The sequence below is a fragment of the Poeciliopsis prolifica genome, unplaced genomic scaffold (genome assembly GCF_027474105.1).
Source record: "Poeciliopsis prolifica strain line A6 unplaced genomic scaffold, Auburn_PproV2 SCAFFOLD010, whole genome shotgun sequence".
In the NCBI taxonomy this organism is placed as follows: Eukaryota; Metazoa; Chordata; class Actinopteri; order Cyprinodontiformes; family Poeciliidae; genus Poeciliopsis; species Poeciliopsis prolifica.
The window spans coordinates 13446735-13467500 of NW_026562385.1; the positions used below are offsets into that span (position 1 = coordinate 13446735).

The 20766-nt window shown below is 41.4% G+C and overlaps 3 protein-coding genes across 6 annotated transcripts; 2 read left to right on the plus strand and 1 right to left on the minus strand.

Annotated features, from left to right (window-relative positions):
* The first annotated feature begins 1939 nt into the window (after positions 1 to 1939).
* mettl22 (methyltransferase 22, Kin17 lysine) lies at positions 1940 to 13773 on the plus strand. 3 transcript variants are annotated; one of them, XM_055035631.1, is made up of 12 exons: positions 1940 to 1968; positions 4152 to 4315; positions 4896 to 5091; positions 5724 to 5905; positions 6118 to 6158; positions 7021 to 7165; positions 9171 to 9242; positions 10135 to 10188; positions 10627 to 10707; positions 11317 to 11419; positions 12093 to 12261; positions 12948 to 13773. In XM_055035631.1, the coding sequence occupies exons 2-12, from the start codon at positions 4210 to 4212 to the stop codon at positions 13008 to 13010; spliced, it is 1212 nt and encodes a 403-aa protein (XP_054891606.1). In that variant the 5' UTR covers positions 1940 to 1968; positions 4152 to 4209; the 3' UTR covers positions 13011 to 13773. The 3 variants fall into 3 exon arrangements, with proteins under 3 accessions (XP_054891606.1, XP_054891607.1, XP_054891605.1); XM_055035632.1 differs by lacking the exon at positions 1940 to 1968 and adding an exon at positions 2017 to 2328; XM_055035630.1 differs by lacking the exon at positions 1940 to 1968 and having other exon boundaries at positions 2017 to 4315.
* A 297-nt stretch (positions 13774 to 14070) lies between these two features.
* yipf2 (Yip1 domain family, member 2) lies at positions 14071 to 18489 on the minus strand. 2 transcript variants are annotated; one of them, XM_055035633.1, is made up of 9 exons: positions 18359 to 18489; positions 18101 to 18169; positions 17404 to 17567; positions 17238 to 17318; positions 17027 to 17114; positions 16312 to 16428; positions 16075 to 16241; positions 15012 to 15194; positions 14071 to 14793 (listed from the first exon to the last, which is right to left on the minus strand). In XM_055035633.1, exons 2-9 carry the CDS (start codon positions 18129 to 18131, stop codon positions 14707 to 14709), a joined length of 918 nt encoding a protein of 305 aa, XP_054891608.1. In that variant the 5' UTR covers positions 18132 to 18169; positions 18359 to 18489; the 3' UTR covers positions 14071 to 14706. The 2 variants fall into 2 exon arrangements, with proteins under 2 accessions (XP_054891608.1, XP_054891610.1); XM_055035635.1 differs by having other exon boundaries at positions 18380 to 18483.
* Positions 18490 to 18699: 210 nt separating this feature from the next.
* On the plus strand, positions 18700 to 20705 carry timm29 (translocase of inner mitochondrial membrane 29). Its single transcript, XM_055035636.1, has 2 exons — positions 18700 to 18907; positions 19772 to 20705. The coding sequence occupies exons 1-2, from the start codon at positions 18802 to 18804 to the stop codon at positions 20419 to 20421; spliced, it is 756 nt and encodes a 251-aa protein (XP_054891611.1). The 5' UTR covers positions 18700 to 18801; the 3' UTR covers positions 20422 to 20705.
* The last annotated feature ends 61 nt before the right edge of the window (positions 20706 to 20766 follow it).

Genomic DNA, 20766 nt, shown 5'->3' on the forward strand with positions numbered 1-20766 from the left:
TTTTGATAATCAGAGCCTGCAGTCAACCTGCTCATTTGGACTCGACTTTCAGCACATGTTGCTGCTGCTTGTTTAAACTGAGGTTTTGAATCTAGATCACATGTTCACAGCAAAGGTTTGATATGGAGCTGCTTTTGTCACGTTGATCTAATTTGAGTCGAGAACATTTGGCCTCAAACCTGAGCCCAGAGTCGTTTGTTATGCTGAGGGATAACCACGCCTGTGGCTGCAAAACAAGCCTCAGTCTCCAGCCTCCACCACTACGCTAAACCATTTGCTGGATTTGTTTTTTTTTTGTTTTGTTTCTACTATGTGTGCGTTTTGGTCAAACCTCTGTACTATGGTCTCATCCGTCTAAAATACATTCCTCTAGTAGTCTAGAAGAGGCAACAAGCCAGTTCAGTCCTTTTCTCCTGATCATCATCCCTCCTGCCACTGAAGTGCTTATCTTCCCTACTGACATATGAAGATATGCAGCTGCGTAAAACTTTGGAACCTGAAGGTTTTTGTCACTGCATGCAGAAAATCTAAGACATTAGGTAAATCAACTATCGGCTTCCTCTCTAAAAGATGTTTGTACTGATAAACATGCTGCAGTCAAGCTGGCAAGTTCTTCAGATAACACATTATTTGACCACTTGGGGGCGCCGACGAGGCACAAAACTGAAGTTCCAAGAGAGAGTTTGTTTCTGAAACCGTTTCTCATTTCTGTCTATTTTGACCAATATAGCATAAAATGTCATTATCCCAGCATATCTGTAGTTCAACAAACTGTGTTACAACAACTTCAGCATATAGCATTCCACTGTGGCTAACAGAGCTCAGACGGAGCTCTTGGAGTTTTTTGTAAACTTTCTAAGCATTTCATGACCTGACATTGGGTTGAACTGGTTTGCATGTCAGCTCAAGAGAAAATGCTGCTGCTCTGAATATTCTGTCTATACACAACGATGGAAAAGTCCATACAAGCAGTAAGCTGCCAACAACCAAGTGAGTTTGATTAGCAGTACCTCATTATTCTGTGGTTGTATTTTAATTAATGCCACATAATACATAAAAGCTAATGAACATTCCTCCTATAAGTATTGTAATTGCTATTTGCTGTTTTCCTAGTGCAGTTGCACAGGAAGGCCACGTCCAGGCTAACATCAGCATGTTGAACAGGGGGAACTGGTGTCCTTATTCCCATCTGTAGCGATAAGCACCAGTTGGTAACCTTTGGACCCTGATGATGATACTTTTCCATGTTGCTCCTGACTGCAGATTAAAGCTATCAGTAGGAGGAGAGCTGCCTATAAACTACTCACTAAGTATTCACCCCAGTTTTTCCTCCTATGTGGTTTTGGATTTCACTTCCCTGAGAAAACTCTACTTTCTCATGTGTACGGTAGTTACGGTCAAGTGTTTTTATTTGACAGTGGGATTGATTCTCCAAGTGCAACATGAAAGTGGGCGGACATTTAGATGAAAAGAAACTAAAAGCTAAACATGTCGAATATATTTGTATTCAGTTAGTCTCTTTTTAACATCAAGGTTTTACATATATAATATAATATAATATAATATAATATAATATAATATAATATAATATAATATAATATAATATAATATAATATAATATAATATAATATAATATAATATGCATTTCCTAAATTTTCTGTTGGATTTCGGAGGTGAATCAAACGCACCATGGAATATGTTGCATTCAATGTAAACTCGTAAGTTTTATCATCTAACAAATGCAGCCTTTTGTGTTTTACTGAAGTCACTTAAATTTTTCTGTATCTCTTAAAATGTTGTGTTATTATTGCTTCTTTGACAAAGGAAAATGTTTGGCAACAGAAAACTGAGATACGAATCGGTGGCAGCCAGGTTCGATATCTTTGTCTGAGTTTCTCAGCGCGCTCCTCAAAGTTTTTCTAATTCCGAAAAACATGAATGCATCATAAGACTGTCATGTCGGCCCCGGTGAGTAACCTCCTGTTTTAGTTCCTCTCAGAGCTGTAGGACTTTAACTGGAGAAACAATGTTTCCGAACGTGACTTTAACTGGAGAAACAATGTTTCCGAACAGACACGACGGCTAGCAGAGTTAGCCGTGGTTAGCTGACTTCCTTCCGCTCTGGGGGGAAGGAAGTCGGAATCTATGGAAGCTGCACGTGCAGTCGCTAGTAAACAACATGCAGTTTCTCTTGACAACAGGAGGTTGGGTTTGGGGAAAAACACGATTTAAGGCAGAGGTTTCCAGTTCCAGCCTCGGGGCTACTGAACTAAAGCTGAAGGGGCAGTTCCTGCTCCAATAGACTGACTGTGTGAATAACAGACACAGGTTGGTAGTTAGAGCTGTTCAGTTGGATCTGCTGGAAGGCGGAATGGAAGGCAGAGACTCTTCAGTTCTGGAATCGAGGACCATAAGGGAGCGGGCAGGAGTCGACTGTTCCCTCCGTTATAGTCAGACAGAAGAGGAATGTGGAGTATTCACTGCTTAAATGATTATTCATTTATTGTAATCCAATAATTTTCGATTGGAGTGGTTTATACCTTTTCAGCCCGTCAACAGGACGTCCAGCGTGCAGTGATCTTTGTTGACAGATGGCACCAGCGTGGAATACTAAAAATAAAACTGCCAGAAACAGACACTCAACATGACGTCCTAGTCAAAGGAGGGCACAACTGCTCTCAAGTCTCGAGTTTCAGAGATCAGAGCATAAGACTAAGGATTTCCACTAGGGGTCTTCAAGTCTGTTCCTCCAGGGTCCTGCAACTTGTGGACGATTCCCTGGTGGTCCAGCACACCTGAATCAAGCATGCAGTCCAGTTGTCCAGAGTCCTGCTAAGGACACCGGCCCACAGGGTCTAAATTTGAAGACCCCTGCTTATATGATCAGGCTACCTGGACAGTGACAGGCTGTGGAGGTGGCACTGCTGTCATCTGTAAAAGAACATTTTTACGTGAAATGATCGCTTCAAGTACCTACAATTCCTTTGAGTTGATCATGGTCCAAATCAGCAAGATAGAACCAAAGGCTGTTTTGATTTATCGACCAACTGGTCGATAAATCAGATAAAAAGTTTCATCTTTTCTTTTAGACTTTCAGGCCTTTTTATCTTCTACAGTCAAGCTAAATAAGATCTTCATCACTGGGGATTTTAATATTCATGTTGATGACCCTACTTCTCAAGTTGCCAGCAAGTGCAGATGCTTTATTAACAATGTTGTTGCTGGGGAATTTTCTTCCTCTTTTCATTTACAGCTCCCCCCAACGATGACAGAAGGTTAAAACCTTACGGGGCCCGGGCCTTTCACCTGGAGGCCCCAAGGCTGTGGATCACTTTATCCTCGCAGCTTCGTTTTGCTGACTTTGTGGAGGTTTTTAAAAACCAACTAAAAACTTTTTTATTTTTATTTTCCCAGGCTTTTATCTCTTGATTTTGTTGTTTCTTGTGTTGGTTTCATGTTTTTTGTATGGTTTTGAGGTTGATTTCTATTGTACAGCGCTTTAGAAGTTTATGTCTGTGAAAAGCGCTTCATAAAGTAAACTTTACTTACTTGCTTATTTATAAATTATTACATTTTGCCACAAGCTAGAATGGCAAAATGTTTTTTATTTGTGAACAATGGAATAGAGATATCCTTTATGGAAATGTCTGGAAATGGAAACTGCTGTTGCATTTTACTGCAACAGCAGTAAAATGAGAGGAAATCAAAGAAGATTCAAACAAAGATAGAAATATGCAATATATAAAAACAGAGTGAGGAACAAAAATGAAATTTCAACATAAATATGCAGCTGTAAAAAAAACTAGTGTATTCAATCGACTTATAATCTAAGATATGTTTGTGTTATGTGTTGATTTGTCTCTTATGATGTATTTAAAAAGTCATATTTTTTTTTACATGATGCAGAAGTTGGCATCAGTATTGTAGTTTGAATTAAGGGCCTTTTCTGTTTTGAAGAAATCTTCCCTGCCTTAGATCAGCTCCATTTTTAAAATACATCCTAGTCAATACACATTTGGGGTTTTGCTCAGCTAAAGACAAATGACACAGTGTGATTCTTGTGAAACTTTACTTGTGAAAAGCACTCAGTTTTATTTAAGCTATGAAAAATTAATAAATCTGTTGTTAATAGTTGTTCTGTTCATTTTGAGTGGGTGCAGGTTCCAGGAAGCAGATGGTTGGATTTATCCAGACTGTGAGGGATCACCCATGGATCAGATGACCTTTAAACACGACACTGTGCTGTCAGACGTTCACATGCACCGGCCCAAAACACACCACCTGATGACACGCCTCAACAGCGCCGGGCAGCCAGGTGTGTATGACTGCAGCTTTCACTGACTGCTGCCTGTTGGTCAGTGCAGATCTGGCAGACAATTATTTGGAAGATGAAGTTAGTTTAGCACAGTCGCATGGTTACACAGCAGGTTTCACACGACCCAAAGACCAGAGTAAATATTCAGAGGTGTCTTTCCAGGTGTCAGTCAGAAACTAGACACCTGGATTATTAAAAACAGCCGCATGTTTAATCTTACGTTCTGTACACATAACAGCTCCAAATAACAGCACTTGATAATGTGATTCAAGTCCACTTTGCTTTCAGTCCAGTTCTGTTCAATTTGCTCCATTCAAACTAATTCATATAAACCTCAAATTACTTAATGAAGTCAGGAACATTCAGTACATCAATACCCAAATTCAGTTCCACAATGATTTTAAAAAGTAAATCATACACTGTAAAAACACAAAATCTTACCAAGTATCTTAGTCTAGTTTCTAGAGCAACGACTTTAGCACCATTTGAACTAAAATGCACTGGATGAAATCAATTTGATGAGAAAAAGTTTCGCCACAAGAGACATGGACTTGGAAGGAATAACTTGTGAACTGTGCAGTGTTCAGGTCCAGATTTAGGATCTTGGCAGAAAGTTGTGATGACAGTGACTCTGGGACGGATTCAGCAAACGAAGAGAAGCACAAAAGTCCGAGGAGAGACTTAGGAACGTCTCCTGAACAGGATGAGGAGGGAGGTAACCAGGGAAACGTGGAGACACGTTTGGATGAGGACGGAGACCTTGACGTCACACATCGGTATGAGGGATGAAACAACCCAGTTGACATTAAAATGTTGTAAGAAACACAACTTAGAATTCTTGTTTGGCAAAGTTCTAGAGAACAGACATCATTCTTGGATGTTTCTTGGTCATGTACAAAGGTTTGAGAAGGGAAATAAATGTTTTTTAATGAATTTGCATTGTTTAACCGGTCAGCGCTCCAGAAAGCCACATACTCTTAAACATACTCAGCAGTGTACTGGTCCAGTCACCAGTCCAAAGGTTCCATGTACAATTGGAGTGGAAGATGGGTCATTGGTGACCACAGCAGAACATAATAAAGTGCAGACAAACTTGTTCTTGTTAAAGTTTTTGATGACTTTGTTTCCACGTTATAGTTTAAACACATCAGTGGAATTGGAAAAGCATTTAAAGACTGATGGGAAAAGTACTGGAGTCCTTCAGCTGTTCTAAATAGATCTAGTTATGATTTATGTTTATGTCATCAAATCATTTTGAAATGGAACAGAGTCTCAGAATGGAGGATCTTTCTCAATACCTCATTCATCTTGCAAAGGTTATGCATATTTAAGGATAAATCTGTATAATTATGACATGCTTGATGAAGTCTTTGGCCACACACACATTTCTATTCCTTTGATTTCACAGACCACGAAAAAGCTCAGTGGATGAAGGTGGCAGAGACTTGGTCTGCCCCATCATCCTCCAGCAGTCTGACCCTGACCTGGAACAAGATGAGGACAGTGATGATGATGATGATGATGATGATGATGATGATGATGATGATGATGATGATGAAGAGACTTATTGTTCCAAAGATATACTGATTGGTAAGACTGAATTTCAACCAGATGTGTATTGATGTGTGTGAATGTGTTTTTGTTTCTTTTTTCTATAGCTTCATTTGGTAGATATCAAATGTTAAACGATTTTAACAAAAAAGTTTAAATTACGTCATTAATTTTAGATCTTTAGTATGCTTTATTATTTCAATGTATTCATGTTGACCAGACAACAGAAATGACTAAATACTGTCTTACAGAACACACTATGGCTACACCTTTAGAAGATGTTGGCAAACAGGTGAGTAGTGTCCATCCTTGTGTGTCAGTGGTATGTCACTGACTCCACAATCTTTGGTTATTAAAGTATGTAACATTCATAAAAAATATTTTTACATATTAGTTTAAGCTGTTTGTCATGAGGCAGACAATCTGTGAAAAGATGCAAGATCTCCAGGCTTACCCTTACAGTAGCATTTGTTCCAGTTAATGTACTTTTTGTACAATATTGGACATAAAGTACATAACAACTATGTTAGCTTCAGTTGTTACCAAAATGCTGGATATATCCGGAGGCGGGTCTTAGTGCTGTCAATCACCATCTGTGAATTCTAAGGCATAGCCACCAATGACGGTGGATAAATGGTTTTCCTAGTAAGTTGGTTTCTCCGCACATCAAACAGTGACAACATGATGTTGATTGACATCACTAAGCCCCTCCTCCTTGCTCTGATTGGTTGTTTTTGGTTGGTGCATTTCTTCAGATGGTAGTGGAAGAGATGGAGAAGTTGGAGCTTTTCACAGATTATCTGTCTCAGGACATGGTGACAAATATGTAATATATACATATTTTTAGAAAAGTTACATACTGCAGTATTAAACAGAAATGAAGTCAATATGAAAAAGCCACAAGTAAATAAACTAAGTACACCCTTAGTTTAACATTATAACAGAATGAAAAGCTCAAACAAATGTAACTAATGCTGCCCCTTTCAGCAGTTCTGTGTGTCTGGTCAAGTTTGATCCAAAATGACAAATAAAAGGTGTAAGCCAGGTGACAGACGACCTGACCTTTCTGGAAATGTTTTATTTGTCATACTGAACAGTGAGTTGGGTGGAGGGTCGGGTGGAGCTGATGCTTTATGTCCTTTGGGTTGACCCAGGTCTGGCGGGGGGCCCTCCTGCTGGCTGACTTCATCCTCTCTGAGAAAGACACGTTCAGTGGGGCCACCGTCCTGGAGCTGGGAGCAGGGACAGGCTTCACCAGCATCGTCATGGCGACCACAGCCAAAACAGTCTACTGCACAGGTATGAGGCCTTCAGGTGGAGCTGCTCAGAAATGGTGGGAAAAATCAATGTGTTTAGCAAAGTCTCTCGTTGAATGTGTAAACCTGTGTGTATTTAAAAGCTGGAGGTGCATTCCAGATTATCTTTACTTTCCTAGTCGCTTCTCCTCAGTGAGTTAAATCAGATGGAAGGTGTTAGAAGACATGCTGCAGTCTGTAGAAGACATGCTGCAGTCTGTAGAAGACATGCTGCAGTCTGTTGAAGACATGCTGCAGTCTGTAGAAGACATGCTGCAGTCTGTTGAAGACATGCTGCAGTTTGTTGAAGACATGCTGCAGTCTGTTGAAGACATGCTGCAGTCTGTTGAAGACATGCTGCAGTCTGTTGAAGACATGCTGCAGACTGTAGAAGACATGCTGCAGACTGTAGAAGACATGCTGCAGTCTGTAGAAGACATGCTGCAGACTGTAGAAGACATGCTGCAGACTGTAGAAGACATGCTGCAGTCTGTAGAAGACATGCTGCAGACTGTAGAAGACATGCTGCAGTCTGTAGAAGACATGCTGCAGTCTGTAGAAGACATGCTGCAGTCTGTAGAAGACATGCTGCAGTCTGTAGAAGACATGCTGCAGTCTGTAGAAGACATGCTGCAGTCTGTAGAAGACATGCTGCAGCCTGTTCAAGACATGCTGCAGTCTGTTGAAGACATGCTGCAGCCTGTTGAAGACATGCTGCAGTCTGTAGAAGACATGCTGCAGTCTGTTGAAGACATGCTGCAGTCTGTAGAAGACATGCTGCAGTCTGTTGAAGACATGCTGCAGTCTGTAGAAGACATGCTGCAGTCTGTAGAAGACATGCTGCAGCCTGTAGAAGACATGCTGCAGCTGTTAAAGACATGCTGCAGTCTGTTGAAGACATGCTGCAGCCTGTTGAAGACATGCTGCAGTCTGTAGAAGACATGCTGCAGTCTGTAGAAGACATGCTGCAGCTGTTAAGACATGCTGCAGTCTGTTGAAGACATGCTGCAGCCTGTTGAAGACATGCTGCAGTCTGTTGAAGACATGCTGCAGTCTGTTGAAGACATGCTGCAGTCTGTTGAAGACATGCTGCAGTCTGTAGAAGACATGCTGCAGTCTGTTGAAGACATGCTGCAGTCTGTAGAAGACATGCTGCAGTCTGTAGAAGACATGCTGCAGCCTGTAGAAGACATGCTGCAGCCTGTTAAAGACATGCTGCAGTCTGTTGAAGACATGCTGCAGCCTGTTGAAGACATGCTGCAGTCTGTTGAAGACATGCTGCAGCTGTTGAAGACATGCTGCAGCCTGTTAAAGACATGCTGCAGTCTGTTGAAGACATGCTGCAGTCTGTTAAAGACATGCTGCAGTCTGTTGAAGACATGCTGCAGTCTGTTAAAGACATGCTGCAGCCTGTTAAAGACATGCTGCAGTCTGTTGAAGACATGCTGCAGTCTGTTGAAGACATGCTGCAGCCTGTAGAAGACATGCTGCAGCCTGTAGAAGACATGCTGCAGCCTGTTAAAGACATGCTGCAGTCTGTTGAAGACATGCTGCAGCCTGTTGAAGACATGCTGCAGTCTGTTGAAGACATGCTGCAGCCTGTTGAAGACATGCTGCAGCCTGTTAAAGACATGCTGCAGTCTGTTGAAGACATGCTGCAGTCTGTTAAAGACATGCTGCAGTTTGTTGAAGACATGCTGCAGCCTGTAGAAGACATGCTGCAGTCTGTTGAAGACATGCTGCAGTCTGTTGAAGACATGCTGCAGCCTGTTGAAGACATGCTGCAGTCTGTAGAAGACATGCTGCAGCCTGTTGAAGACATGCTGCAGTCTGTAGAAGACATGCTGCAGTCTGTAGAAGACATGCTGCAGTCTGTAGAAGACATGCTGCAGCCTGTAGAAGACATGCTGCAGCCTGTTGAAGACATGCTGCAGTCTGTAGAAGACATGCTGCAGTCTGTAGAAGACATGCTGCAGTCTGTCCGCGCTGATGCTGAATGTGTTTTCCAGACGTGGGTGAAGACCTCCTCAGGTTGTGCCACAGGAACGTGTTTCTGAATCAACACTTGACAAAACCAGCAGGTCAGAATGTTCACATTTCCACTTTTCTCTTTTGTAGTCGAGCGCATAGTTTTATATCATTGCCAAAATGATAGATGTATTAATATTATAATATTAATATTAATATCTTATTAATAAGATACTTTCTGCCTCCTGCTCTATTGGTAGGTTAAAATAACTTTCATTCTCATTCAGTTTTTGACCAAAGTGAAATTTCTTGTTGGCTCTGCATTGGGATCCAGCTGTGAATCTAAAAACTCTAACAAATTTTTATTAAAGTTTTATGTCAATTAGAACATTTTTAATCTGAATTTTTTTCATATATTTTTTACATGTTCAATATTTATTTCACCCAAAAAGTAAAATCCAAGGTTTGGCCTATTTAAGAAAAAAAAAAACAAACAAAAAAATCTACATTTAGAGTTACAACTACTGAATAAGAACTGTGACATATATTCACTTTGGACCATATAAGCTTATAAACTGACCGCAAAGCTTTAATGCTTCTTATAATTCGGGTCATTCCAGGCAGGATGAGAAGTTGGTTTTGACTGACATTTGGCTTTACAACTTTATTTTGAAGGGATTTGAGGAAAAGATTACAAGGTCAAACTCGAGGAAGCCAGGGTTGGAATGTGGTGAACGGAGCAGTGGTTCTCTACCTCGGTTCTGATTCAGATCCGTCTCTGGTTCATCCGCTGCTGCAGGCGCCTGTTCATGTCCTGCTTCCTGTGGCAGCAGAGGAACACCTAAAACCTGCCGGGTCGACGTAGTTCACTGGAGCTGTGTTTTAACTGTTATCTGAGAAGATGTTAAATTTGACCTCAAGCACCACGACTCTCATCTGCCTTCTCTTAGCTTCTTCATGCTGGACAGCAGCAGCTTGCATTCATGTATTTTTTCCACCCATCAGGTGGGGAGGTGAAGGTAAAAGAACTCAACTGGCTTCAGCAAAGTCTTTGCACAGGTAACACCCCGTCTGCTTCTTCTCTTAGATATTAAGCATGCTAGTCAGTTCATAACCCATATTTTAATGCCGAACAGCACTGAAGTTACCAGACAGACTTTTTGCACAAATACTAAAAATAAAAATAAGACACTACTGGACTGAACCCCATTGAAAACCTCATTGTTATTCCACCAAATATTTATCCTGAACTCTTCCTGAGTTCAGACATTAGTGTTGTTTCTAAATGACGATTTTAGCATTATTTTACATTACATGAGGTCTGAAAGCACGGCGTCTTTTGTCGTAATTTTGACCATTTCTCATTTTCTGCAAATAAGTTCTACATTTCTGGCATGTCGTCAGAACAATGTTCAGTTCACTCAAACAGATTTGATTAGAATGATGTGCTGCAGCGTCTCTCCACCAGTCACCTGCTCTTCCTCTCTGCTTGTGTAGATGCCGATCTGGAGTTCAGCTGGACTGAAGAGGAAGTCGCTGATCTTTATGACAACACCAACTTCATCATTGCAGCTGATGGTAGGTTTGCAGTTCTAATGAAAATAAAATCAACTTTCCATTTCTTTGCTCATTTCGATGTTTGTTTGAACCAAGTACATTGCACAGGCATGATGAGGCCAGTGACTGGATGGCAGGTGCAGTTATCATGAGATATAATCACCAGATGCAAATGAATTGCAAAAGGTTCAATCGGTGAAAAAAACCAAACAAACATTAAATCTGTGTTTTCCTCTACCTACTCATTTTCAGACCAGGTAGTGGTGCATGGAGGTCAAGTTCAAGTTTATTTTTTTTTTAAATGGGACGATTCTCATACAGGAACATTTACATGTAATACATGAGGTTATAACCAGGTGGATAATTTCCATCTCTAGTCTCATTGGCAGGTTGATTTTAAAGCACAATAATAAATACAGGATTAAAAAACACAAAAGAACAGAACAGAATTAGAAATACTCAAGACAACAATCCTGGCAAGAAGTCATTATGTCTAATATGTTTTCATTTGCCTCCATGTTTTATTCTAAGTGAAAGATGATCGACTGATTTCATTTTTTTTTCATTTGTCATCATTGAAGCTGCACAGAACATCAGACCGAACTAATGTTTCCATATCTGTGTCTCCAGTTTGCTATGACGACGATCTGACAGACGGCCTCTTCAGGACTCTGTACCGACTCTGCAGCAGCTTTCATTACTCCTGCACAGTTTTCATTTCTTTAGAGAAAAGGTAAAGAAAAGCCATCTTTCACTGTGTGTTCACCTAAAGCAACAGTTCAGACTGCCAGCTTTGTAGAGCCGCGCCTCCAAATACGTGACATTGTAACTGCAGGAAAAGGAGGCGCAGTAGAGTTAGTCTCAGTCTTAGGACACACTTCAGACTTTAACTATAATAACATTTGAAAACTCCATTTCACGTTCATGCTCTTCTTTTAATTTCCGTCACAAGAGATTCCAACAAAGTGTGCCGAAACTTGATGCGCTTCAAATGAGTTTAGTGCCATCTTGCACTAAAATCTTAAAGTCAAGTACACACACTTCAGTTTGATCCTGGTCATGTTCAGTTGATTATTAGTTTATGTCTGAGGAAACCCAGCAGATTGCATAAAGTGCAGCATTCACTCCTCCAACAACCGTCAGTCTGGTGCATGTTCAGTCAAAACCAGAAATCTATACTATATAAAAAGACACGCATTTTTTCACACTTAATTGACCTGAGACAGGAAAAGTTCATTCTGATTTCACATCAGACTCTGTGAACTAAGTATAAATATCATCAGTATAAGAAAGGAATCCCATGCTCTGTGATTATTATACCATAGATGGTAAAGAGAATGGTCCAAGCGCAGAGCCCTGTGGTGCTCCAGGATTTGGCCGTCATTTTCTTCCTTTCTGTCTTACAGGATGAACTTCAGTCTGCGCCACATGGACATTTGCTGTGAGGCCTACAATCATTTTAAGCACTGTCTGTCCCAGCTGCAGGACATGGAGGACGGCCGGTGCAGATTCAAAGTGGAACACGTTCCTTTAAACTTCTCACAGTCTCTTCTATATGAACGTATTGAGCAGCTGGTGAGAAAAACTGTTACACCCACAGCTTCAGCTCACTGGTTTTGTGTATTTAACCCATCTCTCTCCTAAACAAAGCTCCAGCTGCCACTAGCTGTTCTATCCTGTTTTCATCCCATACGTCGCACGACATGCTCAGTTTATCTGTCTCTCTGCTAGATGAAACCATTACAGCTGCTAATGCTGCCATTAGCTCTTTGTTTTTTCCTCAACAGAAAGAACTTCTGGATCCAGTTTTCTCTGTTTGTGTGTGAATCCATCCATTATTTTGTTTTAAACATGAATGATTTTTTTTCATAGCAGTATTATTTTTAACTCGGAACGACAGTAGTTGTGAATTTGTGCTCTATAAACAACTGGATTAATATGGATATTTTTTGCTGTTATTAGAAAATATGTTGTCTTGTTATTACAGCGTCTTTTATGCAGCGAAACAAGGCATTTACTTACAAAAGTTTAGATATAGAAATAAAAAGAGTACATTTCAGACAAGAAAAGATCTCAGAAATTTTCTAGGAAAAAAGTTTGAACAGTGGAAAATTTGCTAGGAAACAAATCTGAAATATGAGATTAACCTCAGAAAATTTTGAGCTTCAATAGCTAAGTTTTTGGCAGAACTCCCTCCCTCCCCCTTTTTATCTACAACGGCCGTCAGACTGGTTTTTGAAAAACACTTCTTGTTTTTGCAGGAGCTGTGGAAGATCACTGCCTCTTCTCTTGAATCGGAACCAACCCAGTCGGACTCTGACTGAGAAGATCAGCTGCTGACATTTCAGCTGACCACAGACTACCTGCTGGACGCTCCAAAAACCCACTCTGTTACTGATCTGTGAATGAACCATTGCTGACCCTCTGGTTTGGTGGGAGGCTGTTCAGCCACAAAACAGCCTGCTTCTGTTGAGGAACGTTACGCTGGTTGATGCTGCAGGTCGTGTGAATCATCATCAGTCTGCCAGATGTGGAGGAGGCTGATGGATCCTGTATGCCTGACCAGATTCCACCTTGTTGACATTCCTTTACTTTCCTACAAACTTCATGATGAGACGTCTGTCTGCTGCTCAGAGGAACTGTTACTGATTATAACCTCAGAGGTTTATTGCTCTGAATAAGAACTAAATATTTCCATGTAACAAGCAGCGGCTCTGATTATCATCATGGGACAATCTTCACATATTTTATTTATTTTAGTTAGTTTTTAGTGCTGTGTAGTTGGTAATAATCCCTTTATGCTCTTTGATTTAACAGAATCCCCCCCAAAAATAATCAGATCTCAGTGACCTCATTGGTGACATCAGCTGTTGCAGTTTTTATCAGCTGAGCTTCTCATTCGGTTCACACAGGTCCTTTGAGAATAGAGCTCAACTGTGTAACAATGGGAAATAGAAAAATAACTGTTAATATTTAAAGTAAGGAGTATTTGGGAGACTAGGATGTTTGAATCCAAGAAAGCTGAAAAGGAGTCAAAAGTTCTTGTTGCTTATGGAACTCACCATGAAGATTTCATTTTAAAAGAAGTTGAAATATTTTTTATATTTTATATATATATATATATTATATATATATATATATATATATATATATATATATATATATATATATATATATATATATATATATATATATATATATATATATACAAAATATGTGGCTGTGCATTGAAGCTATACGAAATAAATGACAAAAAATATTTGAATTTTCAGAGCGTTGCCTGTAACTTAGCAGTAAGCCCATCACTCTGCAGTGTCTCACTCCTTCACATGGAATATTTTGGAATTTTACAGGGAAAGGACCAGAAATGAAACACATCCTCAATAGAGAGAGAATATTCATTCTATATTTATTAACACAAAGTAGGTCTCAGTAGTTTCACAAAGGAAAATAAATAGCTGTAAACTTGTTACATACTTTAGAATTGACTTTTTTATTATTATTAATTAACTAGAGTCCTGACAGTGAGCACTGAGCGGAGGAGATGGAGGCGGTCCACCAGCATCACTACGTTTCCGTTCCAGGTTATTGTTATAAAACACATTAAGAAGAAACAACATGTGGCCTGGAATCCATTAATTGGCTACAACTTCATCAGGCATCTTCAAGTTTCACTAAGCAGGATGAAGAGGAATGTCAGTGGATTCACCTCCAGTGTGTGGATCGAAAAGGTTATAATGCAGGAAAGAACTGAAGGACTCCTGATTCCAGAACCTGGGAGTTCTAAAAGCAGATCTCCACTAACTGAGCATTTAAGTTGCTCTGTTTTCGCCAGAGGGGAACGGCGGCCATGTTGGACCCTCTCCATGCATCACATCATGATAGATCACAGTAGAAAAAGCAGCTTTTTAACTTCACATGTCAACTTCATTTCACCTTTCCAAACCTCTCCCAGTAAGGAATGGATCTAATGTCCTGCGCTCCTGATAGGCTCCGCCCCCTTCCCACCTGCTGCTCTGGTCAGTGGGCCGTAACCGGTGTTGGATGGATGGGTGGGGTTATAGTGGCGGCGGGTGGTGTGTGCTCTGGAGTTTGAAAGAAGTATAGCTGGGAAGAAAAAAAATTAAAAATGAGGATTTTCAGCAGTTTGATGTGATCAATAGCTGTGTTTCCATTACAAATGTGTGCAAATCTCTTCTGCTAATGCTGAAAAACAAAAAAAAAGATAAATTGCAGTGTTTCCATTAAATAACAAATGACATTAAAATTACATGTGAATAAGCTTGTTCACATGATAAGTCATGTCCACCACTGAGCTCATCTACCTTACAGCCGATGGCCAGCAGAGTGTGCAACACCACAATGGTCACCACTGTGGCCACCGCTGTCACTCTGGTGTCGTCCCGGACAACGGGCCAGAAGGTGAGGACCAGGACGGAGCCAGAGATCACCATGGCAACGACGATGAGCGTCCATCGCAGCCACTCGTATGATATGATCCACAGGATCTGGAGGTGAGGAGATGCGAGGCGTTACGACCAGCGGCTGGACCAGCTGTCCTCTGGTCAAACTTTCGACACGAGTCCAGTTCCAAAGTTATTCAGACAAAATCAGATTCATATTCATCACAACCACTGACTTTCCTGTGTTTTACAAAGAAGTGTAAATCTCTGTGCAGCCGTGGAGACGAAAGATAATATCATCTCCTTTTAGAAGAAATGTTTTACACAAAAAATTCTGAAAAGTGTGGCATGCTCTCTTTACTGTGACACCCCAGAATAATAGGAACCTAATTAGTAAAAAGTCCATCAGGTGGAGAGTCTGTTGTCAGGACAACCATCACATCTGGCCATTCAGAACAGAGATCAGGAAGCCAGACTGACTCCAGGTTGACATGGAGACAGCTTTGACCAACTGAACCCTCTGAAAACTAACACTGCACACCACCCTGAACACACCACCCTGAACACACCACCCTGAACACACCATCCCCGCATGGCGGTGGTAGCGTTATGCTGTGGGGATGGCCGTCTTCGGCAGGACTGGGATGGAGGTTTATAACAGTTTAGGTCAAAGCACTTTAAGGTGTTCGAATGGCATAGTCAAAGTACAGACCTAAGTCTAACTGGGATGTTTTTTCTAGGAAGAATTAGAAAACTGACGTTCAGACGTCAGATCCAATTTGACTGAACTTATAGATGTGCAAAACTGGTAAAAACAGACCCAGATCACCTGCTGGTCCGACACTTTACTCAGATAAATGCATGCCACACTTTTCAGATTTTTATTTGGGGAATTGTAATTGTTTTTGACCTACTATAAAAATTGCTGTAGCACATACTTCTCTGTGAAGAGAAGCCTGAAGCAGATTCAGCAGGATGCACTCACTGATGTCGGGATGTAGATGAAGAGCGAGTATCCGTAGACGCACACCGTCTCCAGGAAGGAGTAACCTCCGACCTGTCGCTCGGAGTCCTGTCTCCAGGTCAAGAACGCCCACAGACCAATCGGCACCAGCCAGGCATACAGGAAGATCACCACCGCAGCTATGGTAACTGCAGCCAGACAGATCAGAGTGAGCGCTGAGTGGGGGGCACCAGGGAGGTCGTGAGGTTAGAGACTGACCCCTGTGGAACTGCGGCCTGTGGTGGGAACTGGGGTCGCCGAGCGAACTGAGGAAGGTGGACATGTTCCCACTGATGGCCACCGAGAACACCAAGGTCACACAGATCCAAAACGGCCCTGCACAACACACACACACACACACACACACACACACACACACACACACACACACACACACACACACACACAGATTCAAAAGAGATCATTTATACTCTCTTCTGATTCCTCCGTACTTCATAATGTTCTCTAAGACAAGAGCCATTTCTGTGCACCATCCAGTTAAACATGCCTACAAATGTCACATAAGCTGTTGAATGAAAACCTCTTATATTTTTAGGATAAATGTTCACTTTAGAATTTTTTAAAAAATATATTAAATATATTTTTTAAGAAACACTTTTTGCTACTTTTGAATGAAGAAAAATATGAAACTTTTGCCAGTAAAATACATTTTCTTCAATGGGATGTTGATTATTGTAGAAACTTTTATAAAAGTATAAATATTTTAGTGTCACTGAGGAAATGCAATGTGATTATTTCTGAAAACAATGACAATAAAAAGCTAAAATATTATATATTGTTAATCCATTAATATTTACAAACATTAGTTAGTGCTACATCATGTTCATTCAGTTGTTCGGAGTCATTCTGGATGGTGTAAACCTCTGAGTGGAACCTGGGCAGCGTGTGTTCGGAGGTGAGCTAGCTAACTCACCATACAGGTCTGGGTTATTCCTCAGGTAGTGCTTGACAAAGTTTCTTCCTGGTAGCGGCATCAGAGAGCCCTTCACTCTGTCCAACACCTGCATCATGATGAGACGGGGGAACCAAGGCAAACATTAGCATTAGCCTCCTATCAGACTCTAGCTGTGTTCAGAAGGTATTTACAGAGAGGGTGTGAGGCGTGTTTGTCAGTTAGCTCCTACCTGCTCTGTGTCCACATTAAATAAAGACTGATAATATTCAAAAGTCCAGAAGCCACCAACTGATTTCTGTCCTCCTAAAAGCTGAAATACAGAAACGGCAGTCAGCTGGTGTCTAGTCCAAACACCCAGAGGTCAATCTGTGTTTGAGTGATTTAAAGAGTATAACCTCTGAACTCTCCTCCTGAGCAGCCTCATCCTCAGACAGGTCTAGTCTTACATCCTCCCCAGCTGCTGGAGCTCCGGCTGTGGCTGCGGGGTCGTTGGTTGCAGACATACTGAGTGTGGGGGCCCCGGGGTCAGCAGACAGGAGATCGGCTGCTTCTTCAAACTCTACATATAAAGAAGGGCAAAAACTGATGAAGACCGCAATGATTATTATTTAAAAAATCCCAATGAAATAAAGTAAAAGTCTCGTTTAATGTAAAAATGCTGAAGGGTTTTGCAGTTTGTGCACTGTACTATTTAATCGGAAACAAACAGCTGTTCCTACAGTAGAACATTTATTACCAAGAAGAACTGTTACAAGAACGAACAAAAACAAACAAACAAACAAAAAAAAAAAAAAAAAAAACTCGTACGTTTTAAGCTAAGTTGGTATTTTTTAAAACCAAACGTAAAACTGTTAGTCTGGCATTCCGTCCATCTGGTCTCAATAGAGCTGCAATCCTCCAATCTCACCAGCAGATGTCGCCATTTACATAACAGCCTATTCTGCCAAACAGTGGACAGGTTTGACAAGCAGATGGTGATAATAAATGTAATATATTGTTTGTCATTTAACTTCTATATGTTCATTACCTGTCTTCACTGCAAGGCTGAAAAACATGCTGGAGGAGAAACATACAGAGAGCGGCCATATTTACCCTGGAACTGCAGGTCATTTGGAGTGGCCATCGCTCGTTTACACGAGACAAAGCAGCTTCATGCAGAACCTAAAAGAAGGAGCGATCAGAAAATATTCCAGATGACGGGTCTCACACTTAACATAAATGAACTCATTTCAGTGACAACGGGAATAAAATAAATCATTAAAATACCTTCACATCACCACTGAAAGCTAAGACTTATACAATGAAATAAACCAACTTCAAACGTGTTGGAACCGCTCTGCAGCAGCTCACCTTCGCATTAAAATGTTTCACCTCAGGGGGGAAGCTTCTCTCTCGACTGAGCGGTCCCGGGGGATGGGGGTTCACAAAACCTGCAGCACCGCTATCTTCACACGGGTCTACAGCCGGAGCTCTTCCGGCACACGTCACCACGTAAACAAAGCCGTCACGTGAACTTTATTTAAAAACACATTTTAAAATAATATATTTTTCAACAGCAGAACGTGTATTTCTAGTATCTCTGAACATAGACCGATTGCATAAATCGTGTATTTATGCATAAATGTATTTTTCTCTTTATTTTCCTCTTCATTTAAGCGGAACATTTTTGACACTATTCCTTGCTGACGGAAGACCAAACCCGGGGCACCCGGTCCGCGCCATTTTGCTTCCATGTGAGCTCGCGGCTGCTTGCAGTGCTGGCTGCGGGTGAAGGTGACCGTGTTTGAGTGAACATGGCCTCAATGCGGACAGCCAGGAGGATGTTCTGTGCTGCGGCGCAAGCAGCGGCTCACCCGGCCCCCAGCAGCCGCTGGGAGAGACTGAAGAGGAGCAAAGCAGGTAGGGACCGAGCTGACCGAGAGAAGTCAGCTGATAATGGCCAGGCCATCATTATTCTACATTGTTATGGGAAGCAGAACAGGTTGCCCGATTTATTGTCGGAATGAATATTATAGGAAACTACTGACAGACGTGATAAAATGACTGTTATTGTGTTAAAGAAGCGCAGACTGGAAGAGGCGTTCAGTCAGCAGGGCTGTCTCTCCGGATGCAGCTGATTACAGCAAACTGTAGATCAGCTGGTTTATTTTGACATGTTTAATGCAACAGAATTATTTTATTTAACGACTTAACTGACTGCACATAGACCACATAACCACTTTAATCGATATTCGATATATCTATTTAATTGCTTATCAACAGTAATAGCAGTTTAAACAGCTGGTGCAGCTTAATGCAGGCATCTAGATATGATAAATATCTTACTGAAGTTCAAAGCTTTATTCTAGTGATCCCAAGTTCTGAAAAAAAAAACAGATTAAAAACTTGTTTCTTTGACAACTTAGTAATGTTAGTAATGAACTGATTCTGTTCAACTAAAACCTTAGGTTGTGTCTGAAAACGGAGTCAGTAAGATGACTGTAAGTTGTGTGATTTTTGTGGAAGAATAAGGCATGATGTCACTCGAGCACAAAGCATAGAATTAGACTGAATAGATCTGTCCTTATGGATGGGAACATCGTCCAGAATCTTTTTCCAATATCAGACCTGACACAAATATTAATGTGTCAGTCCCAATAGAAACTATGGCAGCTAACTTCAGAAGTGAGGTTTATCTATGAGGGTTAGAACAGACAGATGAGAGGTGACAACCCTCCCTGATGAACATTTTGCCTTCACTGTGTCTTCTTCTGCTGTCTCCAGGTGTGTGGTGTGGCAGCCTGCTGTCCGACTATAAGGAAGCGTTCAGGGAGATGGTTGTTGGCGCTTGGGAGCGGCCGCTAAAGTCCTCTCTGTACTTGTCTCTGCTGGGTGGGGGCTATGTCTGTTTTCACACCAAACCCGACCAGCCGTCTTTTGAGGCCGCCTTGCTGGAGCGCTCCAACCAGCTGGGCCTTCTGTCACCGTGGATTCGCAACGGCATCTCTGACGGTCACGTTCAAAGCCTGGTGAAGCTTCGTAACGAAGGCCGACTCCGCTACGCCAGCCTGGGACTCCTCAGTGTGGTGTACCGTGCCGACTACGACCCAGACGCCACGCTGTATGAGGCCCGCTGCTCCAACCTGTCGGTGCCCTGGAGGGAGCTTCCTCAGCGGGTTCTGGACGTCGGCTTCACTGGCTGCTGGTGGATGCTGGACTCAAAGATGAAGGACTACGACATCAACAACGATGAGTACAAACACCTTCCGGCACACCTGCAGGCAACCGCACCACCCAGCCAGCAGCAGGTGGAGAAGAACGAGAGGTTGCACAGGGATTCCTGGCTGCCGCTGACGATGGAGGACAAGCAGGAAGAAAGGAAACCTGTGGACAAAATGGAGAATGTCAGTGAACAGAATGAGATAAAACTGTGATGCATATAATCTGTGAACTCTGTGCTTTTATTCTCAGTGTTGGGTCAGCAGCATAAAAGAGTTAGTTTGTTTTTCCACACTAAGTGTTGGTGAATGTTTTATACAATGTCAATCAGTCGGCCATCTTTGAACTAATGGAATTTGTTTACCAAGCTAAGCCATGACAGGTGGCTACCTTGTTCCTGGTCATTTTGGAGAAGAAAAACACCTAAAATGTCCACAGGTGAGACACACAGAGCCTGTGGTTTAATAATTTATTCTGATTAAAGGAAATCTGAAATATAGCAGCTCAAGCTCAGTTTTTTTCATGTATTATCATTACTATCCAGAATTTCCTTCAAGAAT

Bases quoted from the DNA above. Each gene is read 5' to 3' on its own strand.
- mettl22 (XM_055035630.1), top strand. From the start codon at position 4,042: ATGACACAGTGTGATTCTTGTGAAACTTTACTTGTGAAAAGCACTCAG. The intron at 9,243-10,134 runs GTCAGAATGTTC...TCCACCCATCAG, and splicing joins ACACTTGACAAAACCAGCAG to GTGGGGAGGTGAAGGTAAAA. The intron at 11,420-12,092 runs GTAAAGAAAAGC...TCTGTCTTACAG, and splicing joins TTCATTTCTTTAGAGAAAAG to GATGAACTTCAGTCTGCGCC.
- yipf2 (XM_055035633.1), bottom strand. From the start codon at position 18,131: ATGGCCACTCCAAATGACCTGCAGTTCCAGG. The intron at 17,568-18,100 runs GTAAATATGGCC...CTTTATATGTAG, and splicing joins AAATGACCTGCAGTTCCAGG to AGTTTGAAGAAGCAGCCGAT. The intron at 16,429-17,026 runs GTGAGTTAGCTA...TGTGTTGTGCAG, and splicing joins GAATAACCCAGACCTGTATG to GGCCGTTTTGGATCTGTGTG.
- timm29 (XM_055035636.1), top strand. From the start codon at position 18,802: ATGGCCTCAATGCGGACAGCCAGGAGGATGTTCTGTGCTGCGGCGCAA. The intron at 18,908-19,771 runs GTAGGGACCGAG...TGCTGTCTCCAG, and splicing joins ACTGAAGAGGAGCAAAGCAG to GTGTGTGGTGTGGCAGCCTG.